At 37.2% G+C, this 22,134-nt stretch overlaps 1 protein-coding gene across 1 annotated transcript; it reads right to left on the reverse strand.

The window, feature by feature from the left end:
• Positions 1-1,058: 1,058 nt before the first annotated feature.
• LOC131929553 (chymotrypsinogen B-like) lies at positions 1,059-16,259 on the reverse strand. Its single transcript, XM_059285820.1, has 6 exons — positions 16,106-16,259; positions 13,005-13,227; positions 12,453-12,565; positions 8,101-8,268; positions 3,129-3,293; positions 1,059-1,440 (listed from the first exon to the last, which is right to left on the reverse strand). Exons 1-6 carry the CDS (start codon positions 16,257-16,259, stop codon positions 1,271-1,273), a joined length of 993 nt encoding a protein of 330 aa, XP_059141803.1. The 3' UTR covers positions 1,059-1,270.
• Positions 16,260-22,134: the final 5,875 nt, after the last annotated feature.

Genomic DNA, 22,134 nt, shown 5'->3' on the forward strand with positions numbered 1-22,134 from the left:
ATATAGAGAATGGTGGAAAGACTCTCTCTGGGCGCGGACGCCTGGGAAAAGCGTGATTTTCGGTGGTAATTCTAATTACATTGCCAATGTGTTTTCTTAGAACCATAAAAGTAAACACCACTTGCCGTACATTCATTTGCATCGCATTGTTTTATTGTAAGTTATGGAGTAGGATCTATTTATGTGACTTAAATTTTTAATGTTGGAAAGGGTCTCTTTGGGCGCGGACGCCTAAAAAGCGTGTTGTTTGGTGGTGATTCTAATGTTGTGGTTGTGTTGTTTTTTTTTTTTGGTTGTGTTGTGGTTGTGTTGTGGTTGTATTGTGGTTGTTTTTTGGTTGTGTTGTGGTTGTGTTTTTGTTGTGGTTGTGTTTTTGTTGTGGTTGTGTTGTAGTTGTGTTGTGTTGTGTTTGTGTTGTGGTTGTGTTGTGGTTGTGTTGTGGTTGTGTTGTGGTTGTGTTGTGGTTGTGTTGTGTTGTGTTGTGTTTGTGTTGTGGTTGTGTTGTGGTTGTGTTGTGGTTGTGTTGTGTTTGTGGTTGTGTTTTTTGTGTTTGTGTTGTTTTTGTTTGTTTTGTTCTGTTCCAAAGTTGGTACATTTAAAAATGATTTACCGTGGCGGAGCACGGGATGCAGCTAGTTCTTATATAACAGTACGGGTGACGGCAACGCGGGATATAGGCATGATTTTTAATCCATTTTTAATTTCTTAACGTTTTTAAATTAGCATAGAATCTCGTAGGAAAAAAAAAGAATTGCGCACCAAGAGAATGGCAAACAATATGTGTATAATAGTTCGAAATATTATTAGTACTTTGTAAATTCATTTTCGTTTTTTGAAAAATTGAAAATAGCGTAAATTACTACTTCCGGTCAAAGGAAATTAACTCAAATTTTGACAGAACACAGAAATCTGTAAGTAAGTCTGTCTGTCTGTCTGTTGTCGTCCTTCTGTTTGTCGTGCTTCGAGATGGATCAAAACAAGCCTGTTTTTCAGGCTAAATATACAGGTAATCAGGTAAAAATTAACAAATACAAAACAAAGTAGTATTTTTTCGCTTGCTTTGCTATTGTTTATTAATTTGTTATCAATTAATAGTATGTATTGTAAAATTTGAAATACAGTTTTTATTTGATTTTTCAGAATTGATTAACCTGCAGTAAATATAGGTCTAATGTTCTTAACTTTTACAAATGAACAAAAGTTGTTTAACCTAACATGGGGCCGATGGTGGCTTTCGTTCTTTGAATGTTGTTGAGCATCACGTGATACATCAGTCGTAGGGGCGAGGCGGTAGGAATTTCTCTTCATCATTCTTGCTGTTGTTGCGGATGGTTGAATCAATCCAGTCTAAGTAGGCCTGAACTTTAGTGAGGTAACTATGCGGATGATTGGAACAGCTCGAATTTCCAAACGACGTTACACCAAACAGTTGGTAAACGCCTAAAAATAAAATTGGAAGTAGAACATAATACCACATTCCTATCAATGCACTTACAGTATTTTGATAATATTCTCTGAAATATATATCAGCTATTTTTACTTTCTCGTAAACAGAGAATAGAGAAAGTATTGTAATCGTGCTGAATGATTAACATTTATGTTTTACAACTCCCTACTGTATCATATCCGGAATGTAAGGGATGTATTGCATTCGTGCAAAAAAAAATAATAAAAAAATAAAAAATAGAGAATTTTTTTTACAAATTTTGACGTTTTACAACCTGCGGCGCCAGAAAGTATTACTTTTCCTATCTTGTCCGTCCCTGTGTGAGTGTGTGTGTGTGTGTGTCTTTCTCTGTGTGTGTGTGTGTGTGTGTGTGTTTCTGTGTGCGTGTGTCTGTGTGTACACACAATAACTTGAGTGCCGCTTCAGTTAGATCGACGAAATTTAAAAATTAAGTATTATATCCAGTTTATAGTTAGTTTGTAGTTTTCAGTCAACTATTAGCCTAAGGTGATACTTCGCTCCTTTTCTGTATGTACACGATCACTTGAGTAATGTTTTTATATATAGTATTATAATAGTATACAATCTTATACTTTGATTATTTTATAATTTTGATTGACCTTTGATAAACGAAAGTAGTACTTAAATGCGAAATTGAAATATTGTTTTTCACAGACACCTATTTTGGAGTATTCTCATCAACTCCCCATAGTTTCATATGGATAGGGGGAAAGGTGTAGTAATGCATAAAGGACAAACCCACAATTCCACAAACAAACCCACAATTCCCAAACAAACCCACAATTCCACAAACAAACCCACAATTCCACAAACAAACCCACAATTCCACAAACAAACCCACAATTCCACAAACAAACCCACATACTTTTATTTATATAAAAGGAGAGATTTTAAGTTTTAAAAAAATAGCAGCAATTACCCGGAAAATATATACATTTTTAATTAAATGTCAAATGCAAATATGGACGTTTGAGAAAATACATATAACCATAACTAACCATCATCTAAACCATAAATATAAACGTAAACATAAACATAACCGTACCTCTATCCCCATCCATAAAACTATCCCTTCCACTATCCTTATCCATATCCATTTTCCAATCCCAATACCTATTAGTATCCCTATCCTTATTCCTATCCTTATAAGTACTATTATTTGAATCATCTTTATCATCCTTATCCATATGTTTGTCCTCATCATCATTACCCGTATACTTATAGTCATGCTTATCATACTTATAATTTTATTATCCTTATCCGTTATCGTATCCATATTCTTATCCTCGTCCCGATCTCTATCGCTCTCCCTATATTTAACTATCCGTTTAATATAGGGAGACACTTTTCCCGGTTGCATGATTAAACTTGTGTTTGTACATTTATATATGCTTTTATTTTTATTTTCCTTCTTGAAATAAAATTTAATTTATACATTAAAACATCCAACATATTATTTTCAACAAAAGTCCGAATCTCTTAGTTCACAGTGTATCTCTGAAGATACTGATCACATAGCCTAAGGACACGCGGACAGAGAGAGAGAGAGAGAGAGAGAGAGAGAGAGAGAGAGAGAGAGAGAAGTGCGCACATGGGCTTTTTATATGTTAGGATTCCTTAAAAACTTACGTTTTTCTCGAGCAAAAAAATGTAAACTCACCGTTGATGTAGGCAACTAAAGGTCCACCGCTATCGCCCTTGCTAGTGTTTTGCTCCTCTGCTGGGGAGCATAACATGGTGCTCGGGTCGTAAGTATTATGACAGCAAATCTTTGTGTTGCTGCTGAGTTCAACTTGGGTTTCTTGTAGGACACTTGGCGTTTCTACTAAAGACGTGATGACAACGAAACTGAATCTCCATTATACAATATTAAAAAATATTTTTTCATAAAAAACGTTTTAATAACAAGCTTTTATGTGATAATGCACTAAAAAGTAGAAAATAAATTATAGACTACTATTTAAATAACTATAAAGAAAGCGTGGGTCTCTTCCTAAACATTAGTAAAGGTATCCAATAGATACTAAAGTGAACCACGCTTTTCTTTATAGTTATTTAAATAGCAGTTTATAATTTATTTTCTACTTTTTAGTGCATTATTACATAAAAGCTTGTTATTAAAACGTTTTTTATGAATTTGTTTTTAGTACTTTACAATCTTTTACAATAGAGTTTCATGACTAAAAACCACTGCCCACCTATTGAACGTGGTTGGATAGATATGCCTACTAATTCGGTCCAAATTTTAATTAATTCATAAAAATTAATTAGGCATCCAATTAAGTCAAATTTAATTTCAGATCGCATTGTCTTCATGTCTTGACCCACGTGCCAACTGTGATCCGTATCGGTCAAGTAGAAGTGTCCGAATTTTCGCTCTGGCGTTTCGACCTAGACTGACGACAGACTGACGACTGACGACAGAGGAAGCGAGGCCTCTACATGTAAAAAATGCTAATTAAACTTGGAAAAAAATATTTTTAGGAAATAGATGTTTTAATAAATTTCATATTCCTAGAATCGAAAACAGTTTCAAGTACACTTGTACGATACATTTTTCTATTTTAATTATAATTTTAAAGACACCACCCTCTGCTTAAAAAGTCAACTTTTTAATCAAATTTCTGAAATTTTGAGTTGATTTTTATAAAGCAACTAAAAAGAAAAATATAGTATATTATATATCATTTTAAAACGTTTTTCTTAACTCAGCTTCGCGTTTGTTTGGTTGTTTGGTTGTTTGGATGTTTGTTGTTAAAATTGACATCGAAAATTAGCCCACTTCTGATTGCTCTAGAGACCTGAAATTTGGCATGCATGCTACTTTCGCCTAACAATTTCAGATGCAATCATAAAAACTAGCAATTAGTGACCGTAATTAGCTTAATTTAATTACGCCCCAAGGACCATAAAATTGAGGACATGATTTCTAAAGATACCGACAAGACTGGAGGCCTATTGACGCAGTTACTTCGGCCCCAATCGATGTGAGCGCGCTGGCCGTGATCGTATAGTGGTTAGTACTTCGCGTTGTGGCCGCGACAACCCAGGTTCGAATCCTGGTCGCTCAAGATTTTTAGTCCGTGTATTTATAAACACTTTTTTAAAAACCACGTTTTTCATGTGTAGCAACGGACTAAAAAGAAGAAAATAAAATACTTAAAAAAAACTTTTTAAAAAACCACGTTTTTTATGTGTAGCAACGGACTAAAAAGGAGAACGGACACAGTAACACATTGTTAACGGTGACACGGTTGGTACGCTGGGCATGCTAAAATACACATAAACACGTTTTTCTTTAACTCAGCTTCGCGTTTATTTGTTTGTTTATGGGAGATTTGATCACGTGATTCGTGAGTAGATCTCCACGCCAGCAACGTAAATTACACCCTTTCTCTGTTTAAAGCGTATCGGTCGCTCAAGATTTTTTTAGTCCGTGTATTTAAAAACACTTAGTCAAGTCATACTTAATCAAGTGATTAGATAAAGTAGAAAATAAACTATATAAAAAACTTTTTAAAAACCACGTTTTTCATGTGTAGCAACGGACTAAAAAGGAGAAAATAAAATACTTAAAAAAAACTTTTTAAAAAACCACGTTTTTCTTGTGGACTAAAAAGTAGAAAATAACTATTTACATACATTTGATGACAAAAAACGTGGGTCGGGCAGATGGGTCGGGAAATTTGATGGTGAACGTACCCACGTTTTTTGTCATCAAATGTATGTAAATAGTTATTTTCTACTTTTTAGTCCACAAGAAAAACGTGGTTTTTTAAAAAGTTTTTTTTAAGTATTTTATTTTTCGTCTGTTTGAGCCGTAAACGATACTCTACATTCGAATACAGTTATTTTACTTGCAAATGTGATATTTCAATAAAAGATTTCGCAAATCAAGCGATTTCATTGGTCCGATTTGTATTCTCAAGCCGTACCTTAGTAATGACCTTTCTGCGCATGCGCAGTGATCGAGTTCGACGGATTTTTGTCAACAAACAAACATGGCTACGTGATTGTCTTCACATCAATTTTTGCAATAACAAACCATTTGTTTTCAACATGACGTCTCAATAATGCAGTTATTGCTCGAAATAACAGATACCATGACAGGAGTACATTGTTCAGCGAAAGAAATTTGAAGGTAATTTTTTTTTAATAACTAGATCTAGACGCTAAATCTAGATCTAGTGAAGTCGCCATGCCACCACACAGCGATACTTCACTGACTTCACTGACTGACGCGCTGACATTAGTTTCTAAATCTACTAATATGTTGTCTAGTACAGCTTAATTCCTTTATAAGAATTAATTTAGTTAACTCTTTACCAATGTTAAACACGCTTGTCAATTACTATTTTTAAATAAATGAAACTGTAGAACCCAGTCATAACGACCCACGAATCTAGTAGTCTAGTAGACCTAGATTCTAGATCTAGAATTTTCTAGATCTAGTCTAGAATAGTCTAGATCTAGATTCTAGTTGATAGTAGTTGTATATTTAGAAATTAACATCTGTGTTTGCTGAGTATTGACTAAAATATAAATATTGGTTAAATTTTAGTATAAGCAGTTTTCTAAATTTATGGTTAGATTTATTCCTTGTGTTTTGATCTATGGTCAGTATAATAATATAAGCCCTATTGACTATTCATTATGATTAGTTTTTCAAAATACAATTTTGTTGACTATGACATTATTAGGTTGTTACAATAGGATGAGTTACTGCTAATATTAGTCATTCTAGTTATGTATATTATTAACTTTTTAAAATTAAATAAAAGTTGTTCTTTTATTTTTATTTTACAGTCCAACAATTCCTACAATGAATGCAGAAAAAGCTGGTTGTGTGTGAACCCAAATCAGTTTTGACTGCAAACAAGAATCAAGAAATATAACTGTCCCTTACATTATTTGCTCGCTGACATCTACATATCCAGAAGATATGCCACAATTAGGACTATGCAAGCATTCTGGATAAAACTTGGGGCTTTCCGCAAGGAAATGTTATGTCATGAAATGTAAATTTGACCTCATGGTTTACAAGAAGCTGACTTTAGATACACCTACATCATGATGTCAATATTAGAGCCATGTGGTGTTAGTTTCTCAAAATTCAGATGTTTACTTGGTGAATGGATTTGAAATAAAAACAATGAATCTCTCATCATTTTACAAACTGTTGCGCAAAGTTTTGCTGCGATACGACTAAGTAAGTACACTAAAGCTGCTTATGTTTTTATTAGCAAGATAAATGCTGTTTGTACTAGATCTTAAGAGCAATACAGCAGCAAAGTGCCCATCTACTATAAATAACTTATGATGTCAAGTTATTGAGCTCACCCTCTTCGAGCAGAATTGTGAATGTCATCATAAGCTAAAGTTGTATGTGAATATTATTAGTACATTATTTGTCAAATTTGTATTAAACTATAGTTCAAATATGCTAAAATGTACTATATCAAGCTTGTGTTAGTCTGGGAAAAAGACAATAGCAACTACACATGTCAATACTTGATCAGAAAGGTTTAACTTTTAGTGCAAGTAAACTGCCGAATTGTGCACACTTAACCACTATAAGATTATAAGTGGTAAAACTTCAGAAGAATGTGCAAACTATAGTTGGCAATGGTTTATTTTTCAACTGCTTATGTTGAACTTTGAATACTAAAAGTTTCTTCCTGATATTGCTGATAAATTTTTTTTATGGCACTTTAAATGTTTAAAAGTTAATTTTCTCAAAACTTGTTTTTTTCAAGATTTTTGCTTATTGTAACCCTAATGTTTTAGCTGTTTGCAGAGATAATGTCTTGAAACTTAGTGTACTTTTTCATTATTCATGTTATGGTGTAACTATACATGTGAGAATGATGTGCATTGTGTACATTTTTATTTTTAAGAAATTTCATAACTTGTATGCCTTGTTTTGAATGATACATTTTTTATAAAAATTGAAAAAAATTATTCTTTTACATTTTAATGAAAACAAACTGCTACTGTACACTCTAGAATGGTTCTAGTTAAATAAACAGAAATAAAACCATCATTATTTGTTCACATTATTGAAACATTAGATTTGTAAAAAATGTGTTTTTTTCAAGATGGCCGCCGTTACCATGGCAACCATGCATAATTAGGTCCTCAGAATGTGGAATTTTTATTTACAGTTGCTAACTATTAATAATAGTATATTGTTACTTGCTTATCTCTGCTGTGGGCTAGTTTGGTTTTTGCAGTGGAGTGGCCCCTTAAATAAAAGCCTGTAAAAACGACAAATAATCTATCCCTGTCTGACAAACAATCTGTTAGATATACATGTGTTCAATTGAAAGCAAATATAGTTAGCGGCAGCTTTTGTAGATTGTGGTGAAAGAAAGAGTTCATTTTCTTCTCTAGTGATGCAATATCGCAATCCTAAGTCGCATCTGCCCATGTGAAACAGGATAGGCCTATTTATTTACGCCATGAAATGAAGCTTCAAGTACTATCTATATTCATTATTGTAGCCCTAACAATTCAGGGTAGATATATTGTGTGGTCATATAATCTTCTGTCATATTTGAAGTTACAATTACAATTATTCTTATTATAACTATATCTATTACACAAACACTATCCCTATTGCAGACGCATACCTTCGTTTCGATTTCTTCGTCCCCATCCAGAGATTGTAAACTTTTGATCAGGTTTAAGTTCAGTGTCGGCATCAGGCAGACAGGCCGGCTGGACGTAGTTATTGAACTGGATCCCACGGCCATTCTTCGGCTTGATTTTTACTAAGGCGATGTCATTCTTATTTGTAGCTAAGGGGAAAAAAAACAACGTGTTTTTTTTTTTTTTGGATAGTAGGTGTGTTCAACATATCTATTTTAGAAATCAAAAGAAGATTTCGTACTTATGTATGAGTTTCCACCACTATAATCAATTTCAATAGAATACAGTTCATAGATCATCTAACTCGTGAATAAAATAAATTTATCTAGATCTACTGATCAACCATTAAAGCAATGGAATGTTTTAACCCCTAAAACGCGAAATATAATTTTATATATGCGCTTAGCATATGCACAGAAAATTTAATCCTACTGCTGCCCGTCGTTGTGTATTGTAACATATTCCATTGCTATGAAACAAACATTTATATGAAATATTTAATGCCTGAAATAGTTTACTAAAGAAACTTAATTATTATTCATATTTTTATACTTGCTTTTGTTTTTAAATTGTTAATTTTCGTTTGGCGTAGATTGCACTATATCTAGATCTACTTGTTCCCCAACAGAACTAAAATGGCGAATTAAGTAATTTAATTTATGTATTGGTATCCCAAGGTCGACTGCGGGTATAAAAGCCGGAGTGAACGATTGTAAGGGGGCTTGGTTGGTAGCGGCTAGGTTCGAGGGTTTGTTGGTAGCGGCTAGGGTCAATGGCTTGTTGGTAGCGGCTAGGGTCGAGGGCTTGTTAGTAGCGGCTGGGGTCGAGGGCTTGTTGGTAGCGGCTAGGGTCGAGGGCTTGTTGGTAGCGGCTAGGGTCGAGGGCTTGTTGGTAGCGGCTGGGGTCGAGGGCTTGTTGGTAGCGGCTAGGGTCGAGGGCTTGTTGGTAGCGGCTAGGGTCGAGGGTTTGTTGGTAGTGGCTAGGGTCAATGGCTTGTTGGTAGCGGCTAGGGTCGAGGGCTTGTTGGTAGTGGCTAGGGTCGAGGGCTTGTTGGTAGCGGCTAGGGTTTGTTAGTAGCGGCTAGGGTCGAGGGCTTGTTGGTAGCGGCTAGGGTCGAGGGCTTGTTAGTAGCGGCTAGGTTCGAGGGCTTGTTGGTAGAGGCTAGGGTCGAGGGCTTGTTGGTAGCGGCTAGGGTCGAGGGTTTGTTGGTAGTGGCTAGGGTCGAGGGCTTGTTGGTAGCGGCTAGGGTTTGTTAGTAGCGGCTAGGGTCGAGGGCTTGTTGGTAGCGGCTAGGGTCGAGGGCTTGTTGGTAGCGGCTAGGGTCGAGGGCTTGTTGGTAGTGGCTAGGGTCGAGGGCTTGTTGGTAGCGGCTAGGGTCGAGGGCTTGTTGGTAGAGGCTAGGGTCGAGGGCTTGTTGGTAGTGGCTAGGGTCGAGGGCTTGTTGGTAGCGGCTGGGGTCGAGGGCTTGTTGGTAGAGGCTAGGGTCGAGGGCTTGTTGGTAGCGGCTAGGGTCGAGGGCTTGTTGGTAGCGGCTAGGGTCGAGGGCTTGTTGGTAGAGGCTAGGGTCGAGGGCTTGTTGGTAGCGGCTAGGGTCGAGGGCTTGTTGGTAGAGGCTAGGGTCGAGGGCTTGTTGGTAGCGGCTAGGGTCGAGGGCTTGTTGGTAGCGGCTAGGGTCGAGGGCTTGTTGGTAGCGGCTAGGGTCGAGGGCTTGTTGGTAGCGGCTAGGGTCGAGGGCTTGTTGGTAGCGGCTAGGGTCGAGGGCTTGTTGGTAGAGGCTAGGGTCGAGGGCTTGTTGGTAGAGGCTAGGGTCGAGGGCTTGTTGGTAGCGGCTAGGGTCGAGGGTTTGTTGGTAGTGGCTAGGGTCGAGGGCTTGTTGGTAGCGGCTAGGGTCGAGGGCTTGTTGGTAGCGGCTAGGGTCGAGGGTTTGTTGGTAGAGGCTAGGGTCGAGGGCTTGTTGGTAGCGGCTAGGGTCGAGGGCTTGTTGGTAGCGGCTAGGGTCGAGGGCTTGTTGGTAGAGGCTAGGGTCGAGGGCTTGTTGGTAGAGGCTAGGGTCGAGGGCTTGTTGGTAGTGGCTAGGGTCGAGGGCTTGTTGGTAGTGGCTAGGGTCTTGTGGTGTAGTGTTTTGGTGAAGATGACAAGTTAAATAATAGTTTGAACAGTGCCTAGAATCGTGTTTGAAGTTGAACACAAAGTCGATCGTAACAAGTGGTGTGGGAGAGTATATAAAATAATACGAACTATTATTCACCAAAATGATTGTAACTAGCTGGGAGAGATGAAAATGCGTTAGTGATACTTTCTTTTTATTGTATGCCAAATCTATTTGACCCTTTCAGTTATCTTTTTGATAAGCAAGATTTAATTTTATAAGGGTATAGCTACAACACGTTTTGTTATTACCTATTTAAAAAAAAAATAGAATCATAAAAATTGAAATAAACAAATATAACTTAAAAAAAAAAAAAAAAATTAAATATTTTCAAATGAAATAATATAAAATGGAAACGTTAACGACGTACGACCTTGGTAAATAACAATTTTACATTTTGTATTGCCATTTTGAAAACACTTTTGACATGTTCCCCATTGTTGGCCAAACAATAAACAATTATAACGAAATATATTGCAGCTTTTTTAAAACTGAATTATTAAAGGCTTTAAATAAATTGGGGGGGGGGGGGGGCTTTACCATTGATGTTTTGTTGTATTATATTGTATCTATTTTGTAATGGCAATGTAAACAAGTAAATAGTATTTAAACAAAATTTGGATCCTATTTGCCATCTTCCCACGTTGCTAGAGTTAATGTGTGGAAATTTAAACTGTCAACCAGAGTCTCCGCCACCCCTTCCACGTGTGTCATTGGAGTGTAGTGTGTTTGGTTGGTGTGTTGGAGTGGGATGAAATGTGGTTGTTCAGTATAATGTAATAAATCTGAAATTACTTTCATTTAATGATTAATTAGAAAAATAATAATTCAATATTCTATTATCCAAAAATATAGTGAAATAGTAACCAGGAATACGGTTAATAATATACTGTACGTGATTTGATACTATTCGTAAGTGATATGGAAAGAAAGGGTAGTGAGTGGAACTATAATAACACTTATTTAAAAAAAACATGTATATTTTCGCCAGTGTGTTATACTGATGGGGTAAGCGCAGTGTAAAAAGTTTTCGCATTTTAAGTGCAGATGACAGATCGTTTTACAAAGGGAAACCGGGTCGTCTAGTTTAATAAATAGCTAAAACTGTACTCAAGTTATTGTGTTTTATACACAAAGGCAGACGAACGGGAATTCAAAACTAAGTCTATTTGGCTTCGAAGGCTGTAGAACTTCAATACTTGTCAAAATCTTAATTTAGATTATTCTGCGTGATTAAAATACATCTTTTATATTCCGCGTATAAAAAAGTAGGGAATTGTTAAATAGCGAAAACTGTCAAATGTCTTTTAAATTTTTTGCATGATTAAAAGACTTCCGGTATAGGCCTACTCTGTATACAACAAAGTAAAAAAAAATTCATTAAAAAAAAACGTTTTAATAACAAGCTTTCATGTACTAATGCACTAAAAAGTAGAAAATAAATTATAGACTACTATTTAAATTACTATAAAGAAAGCGTGGGTCTCTTCCTAAACATTAGTAATTTTCAGTGTTTCTTCCAGACTTTTTTCTCCGGGGGGGGGGGGGGGGGGCACTTGAAATCTTCGGGGGGGGGGGGGGGGCGGTAAACTTTCTTCAGGGGGGGGGGCGGACACTGTTAAAAGTATATATTTTCTATATAAATTATATAAATTTCATTTCGTTCGGGGGGGGGGGGGGGGGCGGTAAAATTTTTTCGGGGGGGTTAGATGCCTGGAAGAAACTCTGTTAGTAAAGGTATCCAATAGATACTAAAGTGAACCACGCTTTTCTTTATAGTTATTTAAATAGCAGTTTATAATTTATTTTCTACTTTTTAGTGCATTATTACACAAAAGCTTGTTATTAAAACGTTTTTTATGAATTTGTTTTTAGTACTTTACATGTTTTTACAATAGAGTTTCATGACTAAAAACCACTGCCCACCTATTGAACGTGGTTGGATAGATATGCCTACTAATTCGGTCCAAATTTTAATTAATTCATAAAAATTAATTAGGCATCCAATTAAGTCAAATTTAATTTCAGATTGCATTGTTTTCATGTCTTGACCCACGTGTCAAATGTGAATCGTATCGGTCAAGTAGAAGTGACCGAATTTTCACTCCTGCTTTTTATTTTTCTTACGGGACAATACCAAAAATAATAATAACAAAATCGGTAAAACACTAGATTTGAAGTTACCCTTTTGGTATTTTTCATGCTTTATAACGTTTTCGACATCAAACTTTTGATCATTCTTTTCATCAATCAATTGGTTATGATCGCCAGCAACTATGTAAGAGCTGATTACACCCCTTAAAAATACATAGAAATAAAGAAACAAATGCGGATATTTCTCAATATAAATTGATGAAAAGTGATTGCATATGGAAATAGACGAGCGTATATTACACATTATATAAAAATTAATAAAAAGTTGTTTTTTTAAACTGATAGATGTAAGTATATTATATAAATAAACATGGCGTGTCACTTAAATCTTTAAAATGTCCTTATTTTAGAATAAAATGTTTATTTCTCAAAAACAAATTAGTAACAAAAACATACATTCAAAGTAATAATCTAAGGTAATTTCAATTAAAGATCCAATAATTATGTATTTGATATATTCGACTTCCAAGAAACTCCGATAGCATTAAACACTTTAGGCTTAGGGTTAGGTATGAGTGCTATCGATCTCAATAGTAATCAAAAGATGTATTTTGACTAATTAAAAACCCAATTCAAACTTACCTGTAACAGTGGGCGGCGGTCAGAATCCAGTATTCATTTAAAATAGTTCCTCCACATATAGGAGAACTATTAACTCTTCTCAAGGACAGCAAGACCTGCCAGGGATTCGATCCTCGCTCAGCGTCGTGACCCCCAACAATTTTAGTAGATCTGCTCAGAGAGTCGGGGTGACTGATTTTGGTGCCATCGAACAAAGGTCGGGTCCCACACGTCACCGGTCCGTCTGGAAGGTTGTTTGAGACACAGGGACAACATTGATGAGTGATGTTGGTTCAGACAACATTGATGAATGATGTTGTTTGAAACACAGGGACAACATTGATGACTGATGTTGGTTCAGACAACATTGATGAATGATGTTGTTTGAAACACAGGGACAACATTGATGAATGATGTTGGTTCAGACAACATTGATGAATGATGTTGGTTCAGACAACATTGATGAATGATGTTGGTTCAGGCAACATTGATGAATGATGTTGGTTCAGACAACATTGATGAATGATGTTGGTTCAGACAACATTGATGAATGATGTTGGTTCAGACAACATTGATGAATGATGTTGGTTCAGACAACATTGATGAATGATGTTGGTTCAGACAACATTGATGAATGATGTTGGTTCAGACAACATTGATGAATGATGTTGGTTCAGACAACATTGATGAATGATGTTGGTTCAGACAACATTGATGAATGATGTTGGTTCAGGCAACATTGATGAATGATGTTGGTTCAGACAACATTGATGAATGATATTGGTTCAGGCAACATTGATGAATGATGTTGGTTCAGACAAAATTGATGAATGATGTTGGTTCAGACAACATTGATGAATGATGTTGGTTCAGACAACATTGATGAATGATGTTGGTTGAAACACAGAGACAACATTGATGAATGATGTTGGTTCAGACAACATTGATGAATGATGTTGGTTGAGACACGGGGACAACATTGATGAATGATTTTGGTTGAAACACAGGGACAACATTGATTAATGATGTTGGTTCAGACAACATTGATGAATGATGTTGGTTGAGACACAGGGACAACATTGATGAATGATGTTGGTTCAGACAACATTGATGAATGATGTTGGTTCAGACAACATTGATGAGTGATGTTGGTTGAAACACAGGGACAACATTGATGAATGATGTTGGTTGAAACACAGTAACAACATTAAAGAATGATGTTGGTTGAGACACAGGACAACATTGATGAATGATGTTGGTTCAGACAACATTGATGAATGATGTAGGTTGAAACACAGGGACAACATTGATGAATGATGGTGGTTGAAACACAGGGACAACATTGATGAATGATGTTGGTTGAGGGAGATGATAATACTGTTGGCATATTTTTCAGTATAACAGTAGGTCAGGGTAATACAAAACGATGCATAACGATGATATTTAGTTGTAGGCCTACTGTTAGAAGTAGTTACAACCGCCATGATGCAAAGCTACACAAACTTAGTAATTAACAGTTAAAACCCTACATGATAAATGTACACCTAACCACGTTATAAGACCATCTGTGAAATGGGATAATATAAAAACTTACATTCAATCCATCGGGAAAATCCTCTTTGCTGAAAATAATTAATAAATCCGATTTAGAAGAGATAGAAATCACGTTATACGTTCAAGTTACGAACGTTTTTCAAGTACGAACTAAGGACGTTTACTTCACGTTAGTACTGTGTGCCATTTATTACCCTAGGACATTGACAGCCTGTGCATCAACCACAAGCACAAATACCAAAATGGACTTTACCGACCTAACTATGGATTTCAAAAAGTGCTCGTAAGCTGGTCACCAACTTCTCATTTTCTCATGTAGGCTACCAGCTAGTTTTTTTCAAACCAATTGTAAATATTTTGATTAAATCGGGAAAACACAAATAAATAAAAAGCTATTATTAAGTTATTTTAAATCATAAAACAATGTTTTTGATCAAAATGATAGACTACAAGACGTAGGCTAGATTAAAGTAAAATATAGCCAACTTTAATTTGTGATAATTTGTAAAGAAATGTACATTTTGTTTTTAGTTACCATTTATTGGAATCAGTGACGAGTTGTCCTAAGCAAATTTAGAGTATTATTTTAATAACATAGACCTACCGGTACTTAATTTGATTAGAGTTTAGATTTCGGATTATTCTAATTATGGTGAGATTTACGATGAGATTTATGGTTAGGCTTTGCGTTAGGTTAAGTTCGCCCTAAATTCACCTAGGTACTCGATTTTTTTGGCACTCTATAGCGTGCATAATCCCAAAACTAGACATTTAAGTCATACCAAGACTTATTTTAACCCTAGACTATAGACTAAATAAACCGGGAGTGATCTCCCCTAAACTTTCTCGAATATTCTTATATAAAATAACAGGGGATGGGAACTCGGACTATAGACATGATTTTTAATCCATTTTAAATACTTAAAGTTTAAAAAATAGAATAAAATCTCGTAGACGAAAGATTGCACACCAAGTGAACGCCAAATAAAAAGTGCATAATAGTGCGCAATATTATTAGTACTTTAAAAATTTACATTAGTTTTTTGAGAAATCGGAAGTAGCGTAAATTAGTACTTCCGGTCAACCGAAATTACTCAAAATTTTACAGATGGTAGAGAATTAGATCTTTTACTTACATTTGAAATTGCATTAATCTATCTGAAATAGTACTCAAGTTATAGGCTTTTGAAAAATTCAAAGTAGAAAAAGTACCACTTCCGGTTATCGGAAATCGCTCAAAAGTTGATACGGATCTACGATTTTGATAAAATACTTATATATGAAATTTCATCAACCTAGCTGTAACGGTACTCAAGTTATCGTGTTTACACATGGACACACACACACACACAGACATACGGACAAGATTGCAAAATTATGTTTTTCCGTATCAGTGAGATGTAAAACGTTGAGATTTTCAAAAATCTCGATTTTTTTTTTTTGCACGATTACAAGACTTTCTCTATACTTCGTATATACGAGAAAGTAAAAAGAAATGTTTTACACTAGGTTATACTAGACATTGATAAACTATTTTAAAACAGGATACATTATAAGTATAGAAAAACCTAGAAGTTTTTCGGACTCTGCAGAACTAGACTTTTGTCTGTACCTGCGAAAAACAATTGACCTCACCTGGTAGGGACTCCCAGCCGCACGTGACGCCAGCAATAAGAGGACCAAGACCAGAAGTCCAGGTGATGTCCACAGCTTCAGTCTCATGCTGACTCCAAAGTTGTCTGTAGCTGACTCCAAAGTTGTCTGTAGCTGACTTCAAAGTTGTCTGTAGCTGAGCTATCTCTCAGCACTATTTAAAGCCTGGCCAGCTACACAATTTGTGTCACGTGGTAACCATATATGGAGACGGCCATACTTAGCCCCGCCCATTGAGCTCATATTCAGACAAACCGTATATGGATATGGCCCTAGACCACACGTATGTGTGTTCTGACAAAAAAAAACACCAGCAGGAGGGGGGTGTAAATGCTCATATATATCTTTGTTGTCTGTATCTTATCAATCTATCAAATAACTTGAGCCGCACAATTAAGGTCATAAAAGTAAAGTTTCCTTCTGGAAAATGACGGTTCATTGGGTAAGTGAAGTAGAGTTTACCTGTTTCTGTGATTTTTGCAAACAAAAATGTAGCGTGGTCAACACTATGCTCAGCCTCTTTATTTTGGTATTTATTAGAGCTGATTTGACTCAGGGACCTTGTACTGATTTGAACCCGGGTTTGATCTCTAGTAGCAGTGTAGCGCTCTACCGCTAGGCCACGCCGTCCCATAAATGACATACTGACATTTTAAACTTATAGATTGATTTTAAAATCGAATATTCATACACATTTGACTGATACAAAGTTTCTCCCCATTGTTTTTTTCCAGGCCAATTCAAAGTATTATATTACAATTTTATTTTTAACAAGCATGGATTTTATATTGTACAGCCTTTACAAAGTACAACGCTTAGACAATAATTTTCTAGCTTTCAGCCAAATCTATCGGATGAAAGTCTAATTAAGAAAGAAACGCACATATTTTTTATCAAATCTGGAAGATTTTTTTATTCTTACAGTGTAAAGTGGTGTTGTCGTGTGGTTTTATTGTCACGTTGTGTTGTTATGTGCTGTTGTTGTCTTCTAGTGTTGTCATCTGGTGTTGCAATGCGATGTTGTCATGTGATGTTGTTGTCATGTGATGTTGTCATGTGATGTTGTTGTCATGTGATGTTGTTGTCTTCTAGTGTTGTCATTTGGTGTTGTAATGTGATGTTGTCATGTGATGTTGTTGTCGTGTGATGTTGTTGTCATGTGATGTTGTTGTCATGTGATGTTGTTGTCTTCTAGTGTTGTCATTTGGTGTTGTAATGTGATGTTGTGATGTGATGTTGTTGTCTTCTAGTGTTGTCATCTGCTGTTGTCATGTGATGTTGTCATATGATGTTGTTGTCATGTGATGTTGTTGTCATGTGATGTTGTTGTCTTCTAATGTTGTCATCTGGTGTTGTCATGTGATGTTGTCATATGATGTTGTTGTCATGTGATGTTGTTGTCATGTGATGTTGTTGTAATGTGATGTTGTTGTCATGTGATGTTGTTGTCATGTGATGTTGTCATGTGATGTTGTTGTCATGTGATGTTGTTGTCATGTGATGTTGTTGTCATGTGATGTTGTTGTAATGTGATGTTGTTGTCATGTGATGTTGTTGTAATGTGATGTTGTTGTCATGTGGTGTTGTTGTTATGTGATGTTGTTGTCATGTGATGTTGTTGTAATGTGATGTTGTTGTCTTCTAATGTTGTCATCTGGTGTTGTCATGTGATGTTGTTGTCATGTGATGTTGTTGTCATGTGATGTTGTTGTCTTCTAATGTTGTCATCTGGTGTTGTCATGTGATGTTGTCATATGATGTTGTTGTCATGTGATGTTGTTGTCATGTGATGTTGTTGTCATGTGATGTTGTTGTCATGTGATGTTGTTGTCATGTGATGTTGTTGTCGTGTGATGTTGTTGTCATGTGATGTTGTTGTAATGTGATGTTGTTGTCTTCTAGTGTTGTCATTTGGTGTTGTAATGTGATGTTGTGATGTGATGTTGTTGTCTTCTAGTGTTGTCATCTGCTGTTGTCATGTGATGTTGTCATATGATGTTGTCGTCATGTGATGTTGTTGTCATGTGATGTTGTTGTCTTCTAATGTTGTCATCTGGTATTGTCATGTGATGTTGTCATGTGATGTTGTTGTCATGTGATGTTGTTGTCTTGTGATGTTGTTGTCATGTGATGTTGTTGTCATGTGGTGTTGTTGTCATGTGGTGTTGTTGTCATGTGGTGTTGTCTTTGGGAGTCAAACCTGCTCAAACCCGAAATATACCGTGTATCAAAGTGTATCCAAACTTTTAACAACTTTCAACAGCGCTAGACACATTAGGATTAGCTAAATTAACATGTTGACGGGGTACAAGATATATTGACAGATCGAATTGGTGGGTGTAGACACTGGCGTTGACTGTGTAAAATCTGATGGTCCAATCAAATTAACACATTACCGCGGTGCTAGATATATTGACAGATGGAATTGGTGAGTGTAGACTCTGGTGTAGACAGGATAAAATCTGATGGTCCAATCTAATTAACATATTTACCGCGGTGCTAAATATATTTAGACGCTGGTGTAGACAGGATAAAATCTGATGGTCCAATCTAATTAACATATTTACCGCGGTGCTATAAATGGTCCAATCTAATTAACATATTTACCGCGGTGCTAAATATATTTAGACGCTGGTGTAGACAGGATAAAATCTGATGATCCAATGGATATCTCCACATGGTGTCAGATACATTGACGAACGCAAACTGCGACAGTCATGAACTGCATGCAGTGTCATATTTGATAAGCCAGTCAGCTGAACACATGCATGTGGTGTTAGATCCATTGATAGATCGAATCTGTAGTGGTCATGTTGTGTAGTGGCAGCACGTCCTGTGGATTATCTGACAACAGCTAATTCGTCTGGCTAATTAATATTTATTCATTTAAAGGGATTAATTAATGTTGCCAGATTTTTAATTGCCCCCCCCCCACCCCCTTGTAGATTCAGAAAACATTTTATAACAATGTTGTAATATTGGTTTGACGGCACTGCGTGACGTCTTTTTGATATACTGTGTGGTGGTGACGTCATCTTCTGGATGTGATGAGGGGCTCTTAGCTGTAGCTCGGAGCTGTAGAGCTGGTCACATGAAGCTGTAGAGCTGGTCACATGGAGCTGTAGAGCTGGTCACATGGAGCTGTAGAGCTGGTCACATGGAGCTGTAGAGCTGGTCACATGGAGCTGGTCACATGGAGCTGTAGAGCTGGTCACATGGAGCTGTAGAGCTGGTCACATGGAGCTGTAGAGCTGGTCACATGGAGCTGGTCACATGGAGCTGGTCACATGGAGCTGTAGAGCTGGTCACATGGAGCTGGTCACATGGAGCTGTAGAGCTGGTCACATGGAGCTGTAGAGCTGGTCACATGGAGCTGGTCACATGGAGCTGTAGAGCTGGTCACATGGAGCTGTAGAGCTGGTCACATGGAGCTGTAGAGCTGGTCACATGGAGCTGTAGAGCTGGTCACATGGAGCTGTAGAGTTGGTCACATGGAGCTGTAGAGCTGGTCACATGGAGCTGGTCACATGGAGCTGTAGAGCTGGTCACATGGAGCTGGTCACATGGAGCTGTAGAGCTGGTCACATGGAGCTGTAGAGCTGGTCACATGGAGCTGGTCACATGGAGCTGTAGAGCTGGTCACATGGAGCTGTAGAGCTGGTCACATGGAGCTGTAGAGCTGGTCACATGGAGCTGTAGAGCTGGTCACATGAAGCTGTAGAGCTGGTCACATGGAGCTGTAGAGCTGGTCACATGGAGCTGTAGAGCTGGTCACATGGAGCTGGTCACATGGAGCTGTAGAGCTGGTCACATGGAGCTGGTCACATGGAGCTGTAGAGCTGGTCACATGGAGCTGGTCACATGGAGCTGTAGAGCTGGTCACATGGAGCTGTAGAGCTGGTCACATGGAGCTGTAGAGCTGGTCCCATTTAGATGGCGCTGTCACATGACACAATAATAGCGATCAAAGAAATGGACACTTGGTAGAGTGAACGACTTGACGTTGTCGAGAATGAAATCAGAGGCGTTACAACCCATTTCGATACACTGGGTGAGCGCCGATTTGGGGCCCCCACCCTACCCCAATATATAGTTATATATTTGTGTACTATATATATATATATATATATATATATATATATATATATATATATATATATGATTTTCATAATACACAGTAGTTATTGATTTTGAATTGAAAAAGCTTACTTTATAGGGTAGTCAGAATAGTGGTATAGAAACGTTTAAAGGTTTATGGAGTTTCAGATAAATATATAATAACAAGCCGAACCGCGGCATGTCATACGCCGCTATTTATTTGTTGTTTTTTTCTACTTTTCAGTTATTCATTATTTGTGAATTCGACACTACCAACGCTGCCACTGAAAATATTTCTTTAAAACACTGTAAGTAGCTCGTTAAGGACGATAATCCCCCCCCCCCTCCATTAAAGTAAACTCCACTTAGTTACCCTCCCCCCTACGTTTAAAATCGTTTCAAACTAAATTATCTGCCCCTAATAGTCGTCACTAAACCCGGCTCTGTTTGTAAACATTTACAGGGAGCGCGTTTACAGCTTGTTTTCTAGCGTCTCCCATATGAGTATTATATATATAGATACTGAAATCTCTCAAAGTTTACAGGTTTGTATCTATATATATAATTCTCTCCTGGGAGACGCTAGAAAACAAGCTGCAAGCGCGCTCCCTACCACCCCCACCCCTACATGGTAGGTGAGCTGTGGTTCACTCTCAATGTTTACAAACAGCGCCGGGTTTAGTGACGTTTAGTTTAGTATTAATATATTTGTCTCTAACCAGATATCATAAAGTCAGCAATGTGTAGAAATTTCATTTATAACAATTACTTATGTAGAAAAAAATTAGCTCTTTGATTTGAATGTATAAGGACAACTTCAGTTAGAGCGGGTAATAAAATTAAGAGAAATATTCAAAATTAAAACATGCAGTTCGAAGACTAGTGACTACATTTTTAAACGCGCATATGGTACTTAGCTGTAAAGCAAAAATAGCCTTCAGGTAAAGTTTAATGGGATTTTAATAAATTTAGTACAAGAGTGCACCATAGGGAAAAAAAAATTTCTGCGCCAAAAACAAACAAACATTAGATTCAATGAACAACAGAAACAACAATGAATATACGTTATTTTACTGAATTATTTTAGCCGGTTTATCAGTGTGAGCTAATGTTATGTTGTTTAGCTTAATAAAAACGTATATATTTTGGTTGCCATTTTTCCTGAAAACATGCACCTTTTAAACATAACTAGAATACCCGTCATCCGTTGGATAAATGTGGGTTTCGGGGGTCATCCATCAAAAAACATCACGTCTGTCACTCAGAGGCATAGCGAGCCTTCCCGGCGCCCGGGGACAAACTTTTCGATTTTAACCCCCCCCCCCAAGATTTCGATTTTCAACCCCCCCCCCCCCTCAAACTTTTGATGTGCACCCCCCCCCTCCCCCACTCAAACTTTCGATTTGAACCCCCCTCAACCTTTCAATTTATTTTTCCAAACCATTTTGGCGCCCCAAATATGTCCCCCCGCCCCCCCCCTCCACCTCCCCCCGCCTCCCCTTCCCCCCCCCGCCTCCCCTCCCCCCGCCTCCCCTCCCGCCCCCCCTCCTCGCTACGCTACTGCAGTGTCACTTATCGTCACAAAAACAGACCCCACATTCAAAAATATGTTTCTTATCTTTTAAAAACACCGAAAACACCGATTTCGGACTATCCCTTCATATACTGACGTCACATGTGACCTACTCAACTCTACTTCACCTGCCCAGTGTCCCGCCAAGTCTCAGACAACATGTTTTTATCGTTTAAAAAACGATTCCAGCCGAGCATGTCTCTGACCACACTATCCTTTCATATGCTTAGGACAAAGAAACAGATGAACTCTACTTCACCTGCCCTGTATCCT

The sequence above is a fragment of the Physella acuta genome, unplaced genomic scaffold, assembly GCF_028476545.2.
Source record: "Physella acuta isolate Inbredline_101_S28 unplaced genomic scaffold, ASM2847654v3 ptg001649l, whole genome shotgun sequence".
Taxonomy (NCBI): Eukaryota; Metazoa; Mollusca; class Gastropoda; family Physidae; genus Physella; species Physella acuta.